General features: G+C 54.7%; 1 protein-coding gene and 1 long non-coding RNA gene across 3 annotated transcripts; one reads left to right on the top strand and one right to left on the bottom strand.

Annotated features, from left to right (window-relative positions):
* Positions 1-2,155: 2,155 nt before the first annotated feature.
* LOC138918781 (uncharacterized) lies at positions 2,156-10,669 on the bottom strand. The gene is made up of 3 exons (XR_011428530.1): positions 9,998-10,669; positions 4,206-4,500; positions 2,156-3,270 (listed from the first exon to the last, which is right to left on the bottom strand). It is a non-coding gene; the product is annotated as an uncharacterized lncRNA (long non-coding RNA).
* On the top strand, positions 5,989-12,555 carry DLX2 (distal-less homeobox 2). 2 transcript variants are annotated; one of them, XM_023621995.2, is made up of 4 exons: positions 5,989-6,715; positions 7,870-9,870; positions 10,353-10,537; positions 11,032-12,555. In XM_023621995.2, exons 2-4 carry the CDS (start codon positions 9,477-9,479, stop codon positions 11,434-11,436), a joined length of 984 nt encoding a protein of 327 aa, XP_023477763.2. In that variant the 5' UTR covers positions 5,989-6,715; positions 7,870-9,476; the 3' UTR covers positions 11,437-12,555. The 2 variants fall into 2 exon arrangements, with proteins under 2 accessions (XP_023477763.2, XP_070098105.1); XM_070242004.1 differs by lacking the exons at positions 5,989-6,715; positions 7,870-9,870 and having other exon boundaries at positions 10,055-10,537; positions 11,032-12,548.
* Positions 12,556-15,276: the final 2,721 nt, after the last annotated feature.

Here is a 15,276-nt window from a genome sequence, read left to right as displayed (position 1 = left end):
GGATGAGTCTCCAGAGAATTATGCTGAGTGAGAAAAGCCAATCCTCATGGTTTCGTATCATATGATTCATTTATATAACATTATTGAAATGATAATATTCTAAGAATGGAAAACAGATTAGTGGCTGCCCAGGGTCAAGGAGGAGGTGAGGACAGAAGATAAGAGGCTGTGACTTTAAAACGGCCACATGAGGAATCCTTGTGGTGATAGAAATGTTCTGTATCTTGATTGCACCAAGGTCAATCTCTTGGTTGTGATTTATACTATAACTTTGTAAGATATTACCATTGGGGGAAACTGAATAAAGAGTACAGAAGATGTCTCATCACTTCTTACAATTGCATGTGAATTCTATAATTATCTCAAAATAAGTTTAATTTTTTTTTTAATGTTTTAAACCTTTAGATTTTTTCATTGTTCTTAGGCCAAAAACGTGTTAGGCCCTATGTGATCTAGCTCCTGCCCACCTTTCTAGACCCGCCTTGCATGCTCTGCTCGCTCACTGTGTTCCAACCCACCTGGCCTTCTTCCAGATCTTCAAATGTCCCTTTCACGCTCAGAGCTCTGTGCATGCTGTTCCTTCTTCCTATAATGCTCTTCTCTCAGCTCTTCACCTAGCTAACTCTTATTTATCCTTCAAGTCTCTTCTATGTTACTTTTTTCATTCAGTCACTCACTAAGTGATGGGGATACAGCATACAAGATACACATGGTCCTTACTAGCAGCGTGTTTATACGGTATTTGGCCATCTGGGTCCAGGTTACTTTTGATGTCTATTTCCCTTTTGTTATCATGAGACTTTAGTAAAACCTTGTTTAAACATTTCAGGATTCCCCCAGCTGTTCTTTGGATTATGATCACTGAGAAGGCCAGATGGTCAGGTTATCAAAATTGTAATGGAAAAAAAAGTGTGATGGAACCTTCCACTGAGCTCAACTGGGGCAGGTAATGACATGGCGAGAAATGCCAAGGTGAAGCTATAGGGTTCAAGAGTCAGGGCTGTGAAGTCTAGCTGCTGCTTCCTCCACAAGATGGCTTTCAGTGGAGAGTCTGAGGATTTGGTTATTTATGTTACAATGAAGTTTTGCTTTTTCTTGTTTAAAAAAACAATTTGCACTTTTCTTATACTAATATGTACAACGTGTTGGCTCTATTATGAATTGGGTTGATATAGATGAAGACCCTAAATGACCACTGGGTGTCATCGAAGCCTTAGACAAGGCAGCAGTAGGCATCCTCTCCAGCAGTCCACCTTCTCTGGAGCGTGGAGAGAAATCACGTTCAGTTCTAAAGGGAACCAGAGCCTATGATCAATCTAGAATGTAGCTATATGGTAACACGGCCAAGGAGAACACAGCCAAGGCCTGGAAAATAAGTAAAAATAATGTCTTGAAATAGTACAAAATGACATTTCAAAGTCCTTTCAGTTAAATTTGTATACTTTCCTCAATGGAAAGCCCTTGGGCCCCTTTAGTGGGAAGTTTCCTGTTTTGTTTTGTTTTTCTAGCTTTTTTCATGATCAGTACTTCTTGCCTTTGTACTGCCCATCCCATTAGCTTAGGTACAGTGGATCCAAAAAGACTGTAGCAGGAAGTGGGCTTGTCACCTCATGAGAACTCCTAGTAAGCATGTGCCCAAGGCAAGTGTGACACTGACATGAAGGGGAGGGCCCCACAAGGCAGGGTGACAAAACCTCTGCAACCTATCACCTTTAAAAGAAAACACACAGGATTTGGGCTTAGACCTGCCAAAACTTCACTAATGATCATTTTAAAACTTATACTCCTAATGATAACAACCAGCTATGCTAACCTATTTCTATTTGTGGACTGAAGGCAGCTAGGAAACTAATGGTTTGAGTTCTATGCTCCGCTCCCAATTCAGTTTCTGGTTTTCACAGATTAAAGATGTTCAGGATTTTTTTCTGTAATTTGCTGACAGAGTCATCACACCCTGATTCCAAGGTCATATTAGTTATAGTAGCTAAGCTGCTATCTATCTATCTACACATATATATACACGTATATGTGTGTGTATATATATATATGTATATGTACATGTATATGTGTGTGTGTATACATATATTCCAGCCATCCAATGTGATGATGAAAGGCCATGATAGAATTTGCTGGAGCTCAAAAGTTAAGTACTCTATTAGGTGACTCCAAAGAGAATTTATTTTTTTAAAAAAAAATCCAAAAGTCAGTAGCTTAAAATACGAGAAGTTCATTTCTTGGTCAGGTAAGCTTCCAAGCAAGTGTGGGATTCCCCTGGGTGATTCCCCTAGGGCGACGTCATCTGCATCGGTGAAGCTGGTTCCAGCCAGTGGAAGAAGAGAAAGAGTGGGGAAGAATCTCAACTCTGTCTTAAACATCCCATCCCAGGAGTGGCACATGTGACCTCCACTCGTGTTCCAGTCACTGCCTAGAAGTGAATCACATGATTACGCCTAACTGCAGGCGAGGCTGGGAAATGGTACCTAGCTGTGTTCCCCAGAAGATCAGATTTGAGATGATGACACTTGATCTATTCCACAATTATCCATCACTAGTCCAAATGGTGAAGTTTTATTCTGAGTAAACACTAAATTGAGGCACAGAGAAGTTAAATAATTTTCCCAAGGTCACACAGCTAGCAAATGACCAAGTTAGGATTTCAGACCAGAGCCTATGCTTTTAACCACTCCAATATATTTCTTAATACTGTTTGATTCTCTAACAACCATTAGGTACTACTTCGTAAATTTTTAACAATATTTCCTTTGATTATAAAAAGATGCAAGGAACTGGGCATAGCTACCCAGAATGACAGTCGGTTCCCTGTGAATAACTTGCAGGGTCCCTCCCCACCTCTTCTCCATTTCCAGAGAGGTGAGCAGAAGCAGCCCGGGTATGGCGCACAGGGAGAAGCCTTGAGGCCTGACACAGTGGGATTCTGCGGAGCCGACTGAAAGAGGGTAGCGCAATCGCAGGGGTGAGGAGCAGCGTCAGAGCCTCTCCTAGGTTCCGCGGCAGGCAGCCCGGCGCTCCCCGCATTCCCGGCGCCTGTCCTCTCCCCGGCGCTCCTGGACCAGCCGCGGCCCCCTTGAAGGCCCATGCCCAAATCCCCCGCCCGCTCTGGTCCCCGGGAGCAGGGCTGCGTCTGCCCTCAGCTCCACGGCCTGGAGAAGGCTCCTTGGCGCTCAAGGAGAAAGTGGGGCCACAAGCTCGCCTCGGCCTCTTAAAACCTGCGGAGCGTCGGCTAGAGAACGCCAAGTTGTCGAGATAAACCTGGCAGGAGACAAGAAAACACGTAATGATGAGTTTCCAGGCAATAATCCCAGGAGGGAGGTATTGTTATTATTAACCGCATTCTACAGATGCAAACAATGAAGCACAGAAACATTAGGTCCTTTTCCCAAGGCCACACAGTAACAGCGGTTCAACCCAGCAAAGTCTGGCTCCAGAGTCCATGTCAGCACATCCTCTTTGCATCCATCCAACGTGGCGTGATAAGTAAGGGGAGAGGGTGGAGAGAAAGGATTCTGTGTACCCAGAAGGGTCCTGAGAGTTTCAAATGGTTGGTTCCTTCCAACTTCTCCAGGTTTGTTGCGGGGCGGGGCGGGGAGGGGTGAGGGTGGGGGGGCGCCGGCGGGGAGGGCGATGCGCCCGCGCTCACCAACTTTAACCACTGAACAGACAATAAAGTGAAATGGGCCTGACTAGGGTCTAAGGCCTAGAAGGCAGAAGTCTGAAAGTTCCAGAAGCATTACTGTAACTGACAACCCAGAGCCCTGAGCCTCGAGGGGTGAACGGCGAGTCTCCAGCCTGGATACATGTCTGCCGCTCTTACGGGTGGTGTTGCCCTTCAACCTGGCAGCCAGGAGCCAACCAGTGCTGGACACGCGGAGGACTGGCGGTTCCAGGACCAAGGCCACGCCGCCCCCCAGCTCCCGCACGCACGCAGCCCCGGAGCCCAAATGTTCCCCGTGTCGGGGTCAGGGGGAGCGGCCAGGGCGGGGAGCTGGAGGCCCGGAGTGCAGGGGCCAGGAACGTCAGAGATTGTTCTCTTTCAGGTTTGAGAACAAAACTTGAGAGCCATTTGTTTGCACATCTCTTATCACGCAACGTGGGTGCTGCTAAAAGTGCAAACATCCCAACGGTCTGAGTGTTTGTCCTGGGGCGGAGTGGGCGTGAGGTGGGGTGGGGTGGGGTGGGGATCGTACCTTATTCCATCAACGTTCATGGCTCCGAGACCCGGACGCCGAAATCCCGCAGCTTTTAGCCATCGAAGGAGAAGGCGTTTCTCTCGAACCTGATGCTTGCCCGCCCGCGCGCTGAGGATCCGGGCCTGTGAGCTCGGACTCGACAGTGAGGCCACCAGCTCGACCCCGCAGAGCCTGGGGACCCTTCGTCCCATGCTGGGCGCCCCAGCAGGACAGGAACCCTAGCTTTTGCTCCTTTGGCTTTCACCAGTGACTGTGCAACGAAGTGAAATGGGTCTGCTTGGATCAGGAAGACCTGGAAAGCAGACGGCGAAATTGGGTCTGAAAGTTCAAGAAGCACGCTGAACTGACAACACAGCGCCACCACCCTCCCTCGGAAGGGTCAAGGCTGTGAACGTCGAGTATCCCCTTATTTTCCTTCAGGCCTTTGGGTTTACTCACACTCCAGCAGATAGCAAATGTCACCCTTGGCGGAGACTCAGCATGGACATAGCACTCGCCCAGAGCTCGGTTTCTGGCGCAGGGCCGGGGTACCCGCCCCCTGCCCGCCCTCCGGAGAGCCCTCGAGTCAGTGCCCATTTCCCCGGGGTCGATCGGGATCCCTCCCGCGCAGGGCCCGCGCGCATGCTAGTCTCCCGGAGGAACCTCGCCGTCCAGTGGGCTCCTGGGGCCAGAGCGGAGCGCTCGACCTCGGAATTGTCAACGCCTCTTCCCGCCTGTCCCACTGCGCTCGCGGCACCCAGCCCGGGAGAGGCGGATGTGGTGCGGCCCTCTCCCTGATCCCCGGGCCAGAAACTCAGCCCCGAGTGGCAGCAGCCTTGCCTCAGAGGCCCAGACTTGAGTTCGAGTCCTGACTCTGCTGTGTGACCTTAAAGCAAGTGATTCGGTCTCTCTAAGCCTTGATTTCCTCACTGCGGATCATTCTGTACCCACCACGTAAGACAGTTCTCAGGGTCAGTGGGATAATGAAGGTAAAGATCTTGGCAGACCTCCTGGTGCTCAGTAAACGCTCAATAAATCAATGCTAGCCATTACTATTAGTTATCGCAACATAGTTGCTTTTTCCACCAGAGGGTAAGCTACTGAAGGACAGGAACCCCCAGCACCTGGCAGGTGCCTGGCGCGGTAGGCGGAGGGTGTGGCTGACTGAGACCTTCAAGCTCACGGGGACGTGAGGGAGGGAGAGGTAGAGCGAGGGACCGATACTGATGCGGAAATCCGAGATAGTCTCTGAGCTGAAGGCATAAGGAGAGGTGAGGGTACAGCTAGGGGGCTGCTAGGGCAGCAAGGGCAGAGGACCCGACGACGGCCATTCACGTCTCAGGACCCTAGGCCCGACTCGCGGCCCCCCGAAGAGTTTTCTCGAGGTCCCCACCCCCACCCCCAAGGTGTGTTTCCATTATGTCCTCTCGATGAGTCTGTACAAGAAAACAAATATATGGGATCCAAGTATGCAGTCTCCGGAGTCAGAGATCCCATCTGCCTAAGGGCCAAAGGGGCTGGGAGGAGCTGACTGCACCCCGAGTCCCTCCAGGCCGTGTTAGAGGCGAGCGGGGGGGAGGGGGGAAACCAGGTTGAGGAAGCCAGCAATGCGAAAGGACTGGGTGAGAGGTGTCCCCAAGACGATGCAATGGCCAACGAAGGGATGAGAGCACGGCCAGTCATGTCCTAGAAAGGTAGAGATAGGACGCTCCCGGAAACCAAACCCTCACCCTCTCCCAACATCTTTGAGTTCTAGAACGAACCCCAAAGAGATTCGAAAGCAGAGATTCCTAGAACTACTAGGAAAACGCGAAAAGAATGCCTTTCGGGCCAATGGCCTGGAAACCCGTGTCCCCTCGACAAGAGAATGCAGTGTGGGGACACGGGTCAGTACAGCAGCAGCAGGCGCGACCCCCGAGTGGGGTAGGCGAGTGAGAATGGGCCGGTCCCTCTGCGCGCGAAGAGCACGCCGGCGCCCACCCCAGCTCCCTGCCGGCAGGGGGCGTCCTCTCCCCCAGCGCATCGGCTGTCTGTGTCACGGAGGACGCCCAACGGTCCAGCAGAGCCAATGCACTGGGCCGGAGGAAGCTCTGGTATCCTGACCCCGGCCGGCGGTGGGGCAGGGGGCTGAAAGCAAGGTGCACCAAACCCGTTCTCCAGGGCCGCTAGCCGTCTGCTGGAGACTCCGAGCTGCTCAGCCAAGGCTTGCAGTAAACACCCTGAGATTTGCGCTATGGCCGCAGAGAAAGGCGGGGTACCTAACTCAAAAGAGTCGTTTCTGCCCTCGAGTCTCAGCGTTCATCTGTACGATGGGAACCAAGATTCCGCCCTTGCATGGCGAGGGTTGCTGCGAGGCTCCTGCGGGAGGAGACGGTGAGACTCCGTGACCAAAGTGCCGCGGCGACGACCTGGCGGGCACGGGATCCAAAGCGGGAAAGTCTTACCCGATGAGATTGGAACATACAAGGCCAGAGCAGAGAACACTGAGCTCCCCCTCCTTCCCTCATCGTTCTCTAGATCCCTGCGGAGTAAGTGAATGCCGAAGCGGAGAGAGAAAAACGAAAGCAGAAAAGAGGGAGGAGGGGGCCCTGAGGCGGAGGAGGAAGTTTGGCCGCAAGGAGGCACCTCGATTCCCCCAAACTCAGTGTGAGCCGCCCCCCATCCCCGTCAGATCACTATGGAGAGGGGCATCAGCCTGCTCTGAACTGTGGACAAGAGTGTCAGTTCTCTACGGTACTACCTCCCTGACTTTAGGCGAAAGTGAGGAAATCATTTGGATATTGTCATGTGATGATCAGATAATTTGGGCAAACCCAGATTTGTGTCCGGATTATCAGATTTAATATCTCTAATATAGCAAGTTTTCATTTGATTCTCCAGACAGCTGTAAATTCTCTCTCTCCCCCTTGCTCATTGCCTCTGGTCTTTTCTCCCACGTACACACACACAGTTCCTTGTTTCCCAGTTAAAGGGAACTTCCTTCCAGGAAGATGCTATTTTCCAGATCTCAGCTGACCTGGACTTTAGGCTATTAACGGAGATTCCCATAGACAGTAAAATACAACAAACTTGCCACCGTGAAAAAGTCCAGAGAGTATGCTTGTGGTGGGAACAAAGGAGCAGAGAGAAGGCAAGACTGGTTCTTTTATATTCCCTTTTCAGGGGAAAAAAGCTTCTATACTAGGCCAAAACAGCTACCACTGTGGTGACCCAAAAATTTGGAATTTGGCGTCAAGACACCAAAAGGCAATCTTGATAAATATCAAGAAGTTAATTTTATAACTAGGGCCCACAAAGCAGCTGGCTGAGCGCGGCGACGAGGCAGTGCAGCCAAGTGGTGTGAGCCCCACAGCTCACCCTTCATCTAGGGGCCTTCCTTAACCGGGAAAAAAAACGGCTGGGAACTAAATCCAGGCGGATTTGAAGGCGGATTACTGTCTTCATTATTCCGCAGAGGGTGAGCTGTGTGGATACTGGAGTTTTAATTACACGGTTGCTTTTTCTGGGGAAGAAGACCAAAGATCATATTTTTGAAAGTATCAACTTGTTTTCCATTAGGCAGTTGTTGTAACAAGTTCTTTCAGCGACATGTTATGTCTTTAGGAAGGGGTACTTCAGATGGCGCGCACTAGCACAATTTTGTGGCTTTTAATTACTATTTTGTTCTTTTGGGGGGTTTCAGAGGCTGGCGCCTCGGCGTGATTAGACCGTCTCCTGGGGCCCGCCGCAACCACGCACACCTCCAGCAGATGGCGCCACAAGGCAGCACAGCCGCAGGAACAGGAGACTTGGAGTCCAGGAAAGGCGAGTGTCCCACAACTTTGGGCCACGATTCCCAACTACCAGGAAACGGGGATATAGAGGAAGTCGCCACTTCCGATTTAAAAGAAGAAGAAGAAATTGCAATGAGAGGGAGGAACGCGGTCCTAAACTGAAAAAACTAAAATAGGGCTAAGTGCACGAGATAAAACTTTTTCTATTTGTTTCTAGAAGTTTACCAAGACTTGTAGTATCGAGATAACTCTCTCACCTAAGTATTATCTCACTTCTTTTTTGTAAAAACATAGAATTTAGAGTTAGAACGAACACTGAAAGACATCTGGTTAGTCTGGTCCAGCTTTCCAATCTGGGAGGAAATCCCCGGGATCGCTTTTCTGGTGTCAATTAGCCATGAAATATACATCATTACTCGGTGTCTCGGCGTGTCAGGAAAGTACAAGGGGAAAGGGTTTCAAATCTATCATTAGCAATAATACCTTTGAATTTATATAGCTTTTCTCTCACGCAACAAGGAAAAATCGTTTAAATATTATCCAATTAATTGTCCTAATATCCCTGCGGGTTGGTTAGGAAGCAGGTATTATTATACGTGGTTTATGGATAATTTAAATCAATTGACTAAGTCAAGTGCGGAGTGGCTGACAAGAGTAAGTGCCAGACACTTCGAGGAAAAGCGGAGCTAGCGCTGGCCCGGCTCTCAGCACCTCTTTTGATTAATGTTTGAAAGCTGACCTCGGGCACGGAGGTACGAGTCATTGGAATTGGTTGGCACTTGTACACAGAACGGGATGGGAGACCCCATTTCTTCTTCCTCTAAACGAAATGCCAGTCTCTGTTTTCACGCCTTCTGTCCTCCTGCCGCCGGCCACCCTGACTCCCCACCGTTCCCCCCTCCTTCCTCTCTCCTCCCCCGCCCCCCCCCCAGCCTCTCGCTTCGCTGCTCACACTCAGCAGCGGCCTGTCTGCGCTCGCGACCACAGCAGCCGCAGCGCCCGCCCGGTGACACCCGCCTCCCGCCCGGCGTTCCTGGGCGCCCTTACCCTCGCGCCCCGGCGCTTCGGATTGGCTGTTGCTAGGTGACGTCGCCTGCGCTCACGTGACAAGTGTTAAATGCCCACCCTGCAGGAGCCCGCCCCGCAGACAATCGTAAAGCCGCTCCAGGCTGCTGCTCACCTGCTCCCGCCTCCCGGAGCCCCGGCCCGGCCCTGCCACCCCTGCCCCCTCCACTGCCCGCCCCCCGCCCGAGCCTGCGCTGGGCAACGAGCCGACCCGGCCAAGAGGCGGAGAGAGGATGCGGCCGGCGGCAGCTGTCCCGAGCAGTGCACGGTGATCGCCTCCCCCGGAGGAGGAGTTGCGTAGACCGTTGCCACATTTCTTGTTTTCCTCCTCACCCCCCCCCAACTCCCCCGTAATTACATTGACTGCTGGAGGGGACAGGGAGAGACGGAGGAGGCGCCTCGCTTCCCCCCTCGCGCCCGCCACCCTTGCTCTTTCCCGTCCCGGGCCAGGATGACTGGAGTCTTTGACAGTCTGGTGGCTGATATGCACTCGACCCAGATCACGGCCTCCAGCACGTACCACCAGCACCAGCAGCCTCCGAGCGGCGGCGGCGCTGGCCCCGGCAGCAGCAACGGCAGCGGCCTCCACAAGCCCCAGGAGTCGCCCACCCTTCCGGTGTCCACAGCTACCGACAGCAGCTACTACACCAACCAGCAGCACCCGGCGGGCGGCGGCGGCGGTGGGGGCTCGCCCTACGCGCACATGGGTTCCTACCAGTACCACGCCAGTGGCCTCAACAACGTCCCTTATTCCGCCAAGAGCGGCTACGACCTGGGCTACACCGCCGCCTACACCTCCTACGCGCCCTACGGGACCAGTTCGTCCCCAGCCAACAACGAACCCGGTATGCATAACGCTGGCGTCGAGGGTGCCAAGTGGGTCTAGTTACTGGGATGGGTGGGATACAAATGTTTGGATCCCTGGCCTTTCACACTGCCTGCTCCCCGCCCGCCCGCGCCCTTTAACTCAACCTCCAATCTGCTGAGGGTCACCGGGTACGTCCCTCAGTGCTCAGCTGGTGGGACCGGGTGGCCCCGGCGTCCGAATGGGCGCGCGGTGCATGCCTCATGGTAAACCTCATTTCCTTGCCACCTGCTTCTTCTTTCTTTCCAGTATGCGCCTTTCTTCCCCTTTCCTGGAGGGTCCAGTTCCCAGGTTCGGCGGTGGCGCGGGTCTGCGGGTTGCAAAGTTGCGCCTGAGCTCGGCACAGCGTTTCCAGGAACCCGCGTCCAGGCTCAGGCCAAGTCCCACGCCGGGCACTCCCGGCGGTCGGGAACCCTTGGGCTCCGCTGGTTACGCGGTTCTCACGATTGCGTTTCGTTGCAGAGAAAGAGGACCTCGAGCCAGAAATTCGGATAGTGAACGGGAAGCCAAAGAAAGTCCGGAAACCCCGCACCATCTACTCCAGCTTCCAGCTGGCGGCTCTTCAGCGGCGTTTCCAAAAGACTCAGTACCTGGCGCTGCCCGAGCGAGCCGAGCTGGCGGCGTCTCTGGGCCTCACCCAGACTCAGGTGAGGGCTCGCGGCCTGGGATGGCAGGGAAGCAGGCGGGTTCAGGACAATGGTTTCAGAAGTATCTTTAAAGTAATTGTAAGGATTTCGAGGCCAGCGTCTTGGGCGGCCTGACCTTCCTCGCCCGAAGCTGAAACCTCCCACAGGGGCGCGGCGTGTAAGAAAAGGGAAGGATCGGGGTGGGCAGAAATCTTGTACTGTGTTGTCTATCCGCGCTTGCGCGCGCGCGCGCTCTACTGATTAAGCGGGTAAAATAATTGGCCCTCCTGACCCCAGTTGTCACCATCATCACAGTGCGCACACAAGAGCCGTCCCGGGCTTTTCGAGATTACCTCCCAATGGAGTAGGAGCCATCAGAGCCTGTGAGGCCGCGGCACGTGATCCGTTGCCTGCCCAGGGTGCTCAGTGCCCACCTCTGTCTCTCTGCGCTTCCTCCCCTCCCCTGCCCCATGCCAAGGTTCCTCCACTAATGCTCGGGTCCCTTTTCCACAAAGGTCAAGATCTGGTTCCAGAATCGCCGATCCAAGTTCAAGAAGATGTGGAAAAGCGGGGAGATACCCTCGGAGCAGCACCCTGGTGCCAGCGCCTCGCCGCCTTGCGCTTCGCCGCCTGTCTCGGCGCCGGCCTCCTGGGACTTCGGCGCGCCGCAGCGGATGGGGGGTGGCGGCGGCCCCGGCAGCGGCGGCAGCGGCGCCGGCAGCTCCGGCTCCAGCCCGAGCAGCGCGGCCTCGGCTTTCCTGGGCAATTACCCTTGGTACCACCAGGCCTCGGGCTCCGCCTCGCACCTGCAGGCCGCGGCGCCGCTGCTGCACCCGACGCAGACCCCGCAGCCGCACCACCACCACCACCACCACGGCGGCGGCGGGGGCGCCCCGGTGAGCGCGGGGACGATTTTCTAACCACAGGGAGACTGCGCCAGAGACTGAGAGAGCAGAGACCGGTTATCCTCAGTGCTCGCCCCCGGAGCTGGAGGGTCTCTCCAACTGGCCCGTTGACGCCTCCCACCCCTCCCAGAGGTTGCTCGGGGGGGATGGCCTGCCCCTGGCCCTGCTCCCTCGCGCGGCCACCCAGCTGCCGGGAACTGGAAGGCGTCTGCTCGCCCCCCGGGCTCCTCTCGAAGGAATCCGGCAGCGGCATAGGGACGGCCACCGGCCACGGTCGCCTTTCAGACCTGAGCCCCGCCTCAGACTTGCCTCCCCCCGCCCGCCCCGCCCTGCGAGGCCGTCCGGCGCCTTCCCCGCCGCGGGCCGCGAGCTGAGTCCGGGAGAGGGATGCCTCCCCCTCCCGCGAGGCTTCCCGGGCGCTCTAAGGCTCCTTTCTCCTCGCGCGCCCCCAGGCTGGCTCCAGTCCGTTGGGGTTATTGACCTCCAGGGGTCCTGCCTGCCCGCCCTCCCCAACACGCCCCCTTGACCTGGGCGGCCCGCCGCTTTTTTTCTGCCCTGCCGTTTCCAGCCCTTGGAGCCCCCACCCCTCCCCAGCCTTAGCTCTCCCGCAGAAACTCTCCCTTAGCTCTTGCCTCATCCATCACCCGTGGAGTTTTTTTATTTTTATTTTTTTAAAAGTTTAGGTGCCTTTGCGGATGACCTCATTTTGATGTTGGAAAAAAATGATTTTTTAATATGTGGACACTGCAAAAAATGTGTTTAAATTATCTTTTTTAAAACCTATTCAGGATTATTAGCCTGGACTTCGACATAGAGTTTGTAAATAAAGGTGTCTGCAGATTTTCCCACTGATTTATTTGCATTAAAATACTCATCTTTTCAGACTTTTTTGTAAATTCCCACTTGTGAAAACTGCGGTTTGGCAGCGACCTCAGCAACCCCTCGGTTTTATTTTTCCCTTTGAAAAATTTTCTCAAACTATAGCTACTGATTTGGATTTGTTTTATCTTATCCTAAACTCTTTGTTCTTGAAATGAAAGGTATTTTGGGGTTATTTATTATGAAAACAACATGCTCTTAATGTTGATTTTACAATATGAAGAGTTATTTAAATAAATTATTGTTTTCACTGGATGTGTGCGCTTTCTCCTTTGTGTCACGACCTAGAAGCTCGCGCCGCTGCCCAGGCGGGCAACCTGGTCAGCCGAGAGTGACATTCACATCTTTCAGGGGCTGCGGGTGCGGCGAGGCGCAGAGAGGCGAGGACAGGCGCACTCGGCGCTGGGCCCCGCGGAGTGTTCACGCGCTGCCCCCACCCGAGGCACCGCGCGGGGGTCGCCCGCTCACCACGTGGTGAGTCACTCAGCGCCGGGCGGTTCCGGCCTCGGCCCGCCAGCCCGGCCCCTCCGGCGCCGCCGCCACCGCCCCGCGCCTGGGCGGTCTCTGCCGCCCCCGCGCCCGTGGTCCTGGCCAGGCACTGCAAACGAGCCGCCGCGGGGGACCTGCCGTCTGAGCCTGAACGCTGCCTCGGCCCGGGTCAGATCCCTTCATTGGTCCCTCCCCTCTGTTTGCCCCGCGGCCCTTCTGGGGCTGCCTGAGCCCAGAGCTCAGTGAGTCACCCAGGCCCTCGGGAGACTGGGTTGGCTGCTCTGGAATGCTGGGCGACCCCGGCGCACAGAGCTAAGCTAGCACACATACAATCACACACTTGACTTTCACAATCGCATCTATGCTATTACACACGCACTCATACACACACAGTCGCACATTCATACTGAATCACACACACATAACACACAAATTCATGCACACACGCTGATATAGAAACTGACATACACACACATGCACACTCACAGGGAGACTAATGCACATTGCTGCAGGAGTGGCATCCTTCCACCTCACACTCTGGGGGGGCAGGGGGGATGGGAGGTGCACACATCATTCAGCTCAGCTTTCCACCTTGGGTCTCACCAAACTAGCTTCCAGCTTTGCAAGTGACCTCACTTTATGACATTCCCTGCAAAGGCCAGGTGAAGGTGGACAATGCAGGCCTGAACTGAAAGTCCCTTTCCTTGAAAGCATTGGGGCTTACAGTTGGAAGCTTCCTGGCTTCAACTACTGACTCTGTGACTTTGGGCTACCTCCTTAACCTCCCCGTGCTGCAGTTTGCAGGTCTATAAGAAAGGAGAAATAATAAGGGCTATCTCCGAGTTGTTGTGAGCCTTTACTGAGACAATAGCCTAACACACTGCTTGGCAAATGGTAAGCACGCGATAGATTTTTGCTATTAGTAGTATATTGTTTTATATACTACTATATAGTATATTAGTAGTATATTGTTTTACCCCCAAACAGGGATCCTTTACTTTTGCCAGAGATTATGAGGCCCACAGTGACCCAGAGGCCTTCCCACTTCACCTGGTGTGGAAGAGCAGCACTCTAGGGCAGGGGGAGCTCTCACAGCTTCCTACAGGGGAGCCTGAACCTCAGCCATCCCCTCTGAAGGGCCCCACCTCTGCTAAACAGGAGGTTGGGGGCAAGCCAGAGAGCCCTGCTTGCAGGATCCAGGCCTCCTTTCCTCTAGGATGGTTATTCAGGCCATCCTTGTGTGTCTTCAACTCGCCTCTGCCAAAAAACAGACCTGAGATGGGGGTGAACTTCTAGGCTCAGTGACATGGTCCTAAGAGACTGGCCAGATTGTTTTGGGGCCTGCATCGAGTCTGGTTTACAACAGAGTGTGGTCCAGGGAGTTGGAGCTCTGGGGAAGGCAGGAAGACTACACAATCCAGTGTCCGTTTGCATTTCCTGCATTGGTTTCCCAGGCTAGGGAGGCCTGGCCTGAAATCTGTTGACCCCGCGATTCTGGCTTCCCTAAGCAGCCGCCGCCTAGCAGACCCGCATTCCTGGCCCCCTTCCCCCCAGCTCCAAATTCCATGGTTTTCTTTGAGTGCCAGTAGCTGGTGCCAGCCTTCCTCCTGCGGTTGACTGTGCCCTCCCCCCCTTTGCGCGCACTCCCCTCCCCCTCCTGAAACCCACGAGGAGAGACGGGGCAGTAAATTGGCTGGTGTCGAGGATCTGCAGCAGACAAGATGATTAAGAGGCCTACGCCGGAGCGCCCGGGGCAGGGAATGTCAGCCCAAGTTGGAATCACGCAACAGGCCTTGGCATGAGCGAGCCTGGGAGCCGGGAGGGCGGGCGGTCCCAGCACCGGGGTGGGCCAAGGCTCCACAGACTCGCCGGAGTCACCGAACCTGGCACCCGGCGGCGGCGGGGTCGGGCAACGCCAAGGCGCGCCTTTCCCCGGGAAGCCGGCGAAGCCGAGGGCAGGAGGGTGCAGGGGCCAGAGGAAGGGGGCGTTTCCGCAGACAAGGAGAAGGGCAAAGAGAAGGGAGAGCGAGGATGCGCCCGGGTCCCAGAAGTGAGGGGGCGGGGACGGGGAGGGCTGAGCCAGGGGAGAAACAAAGCCGGGGCTGGGGGAGGCGGGGGCCGGCTCCAGCCCCGCCGGGGGCGACGCACTGGCAAGCCTTTCTCACAGTCTCGCGGCCCGCCAGGAGCCTCGGAGCCCTGTGATCAGCCCGCCGCCGCGCAGACACGCTCCCCCCGCGCCCGACTGCGCTCCCAAAGCGCGAATGAAAAATGGAAATGGGAAGCAGCGATCTCGGCTCCCTACACTGGGAAACCAGCCGCGCTCGGAACACACATAAATCTTCATTGTAATCCCCTTCCATTTGCTCCCGTGAAATATCAGGCCAAAGACAGGATATGACAAGCGCTGGGAGGCAGGAGGAGGGAAGCCCAAGAGTGAGGGGTGCCCGTCCCTCTCCGCTCCACCTCCTGGCAAGGTTGCTCGGAACT

Source organism: Equus caballus, chromosome 18 (genome assembly GCF_041296265.1).
Source record: "Equus caballus isolate H_3958 breed thoroughbred chromosome 18, TB-T2T, whole genome shotgun sequence".
In the NCBI taxonomy this organism is placed as follows: Eukaryota; Metazoa; Chordata; class Mammalia; order Perissodactyla; family Equidae; genus Equus; species Equus caballus.
Note: the sequence above shows the minus strand (reverse complement) of the source record. Positions and strands in the feature narration are given on the sequence as shown.

Bases quoted from the DNA above. Each gene is read 5' to 3' on its own strand.
- DLX2 (XM_070242004.1), top strand. From the start codon at position 10,072: ATGGGCGCGCGGTGCATGCCTCATGGTAAACCTCATTTCCTTGCCACC. The intron at 10,538-11,031 runs GTGAGGGCTCGC...TTTTCCACAAAG, and splicing joins TGGGCCTCACCCAGACTCAG to GTCAAGATCTGGTTCCAGAA.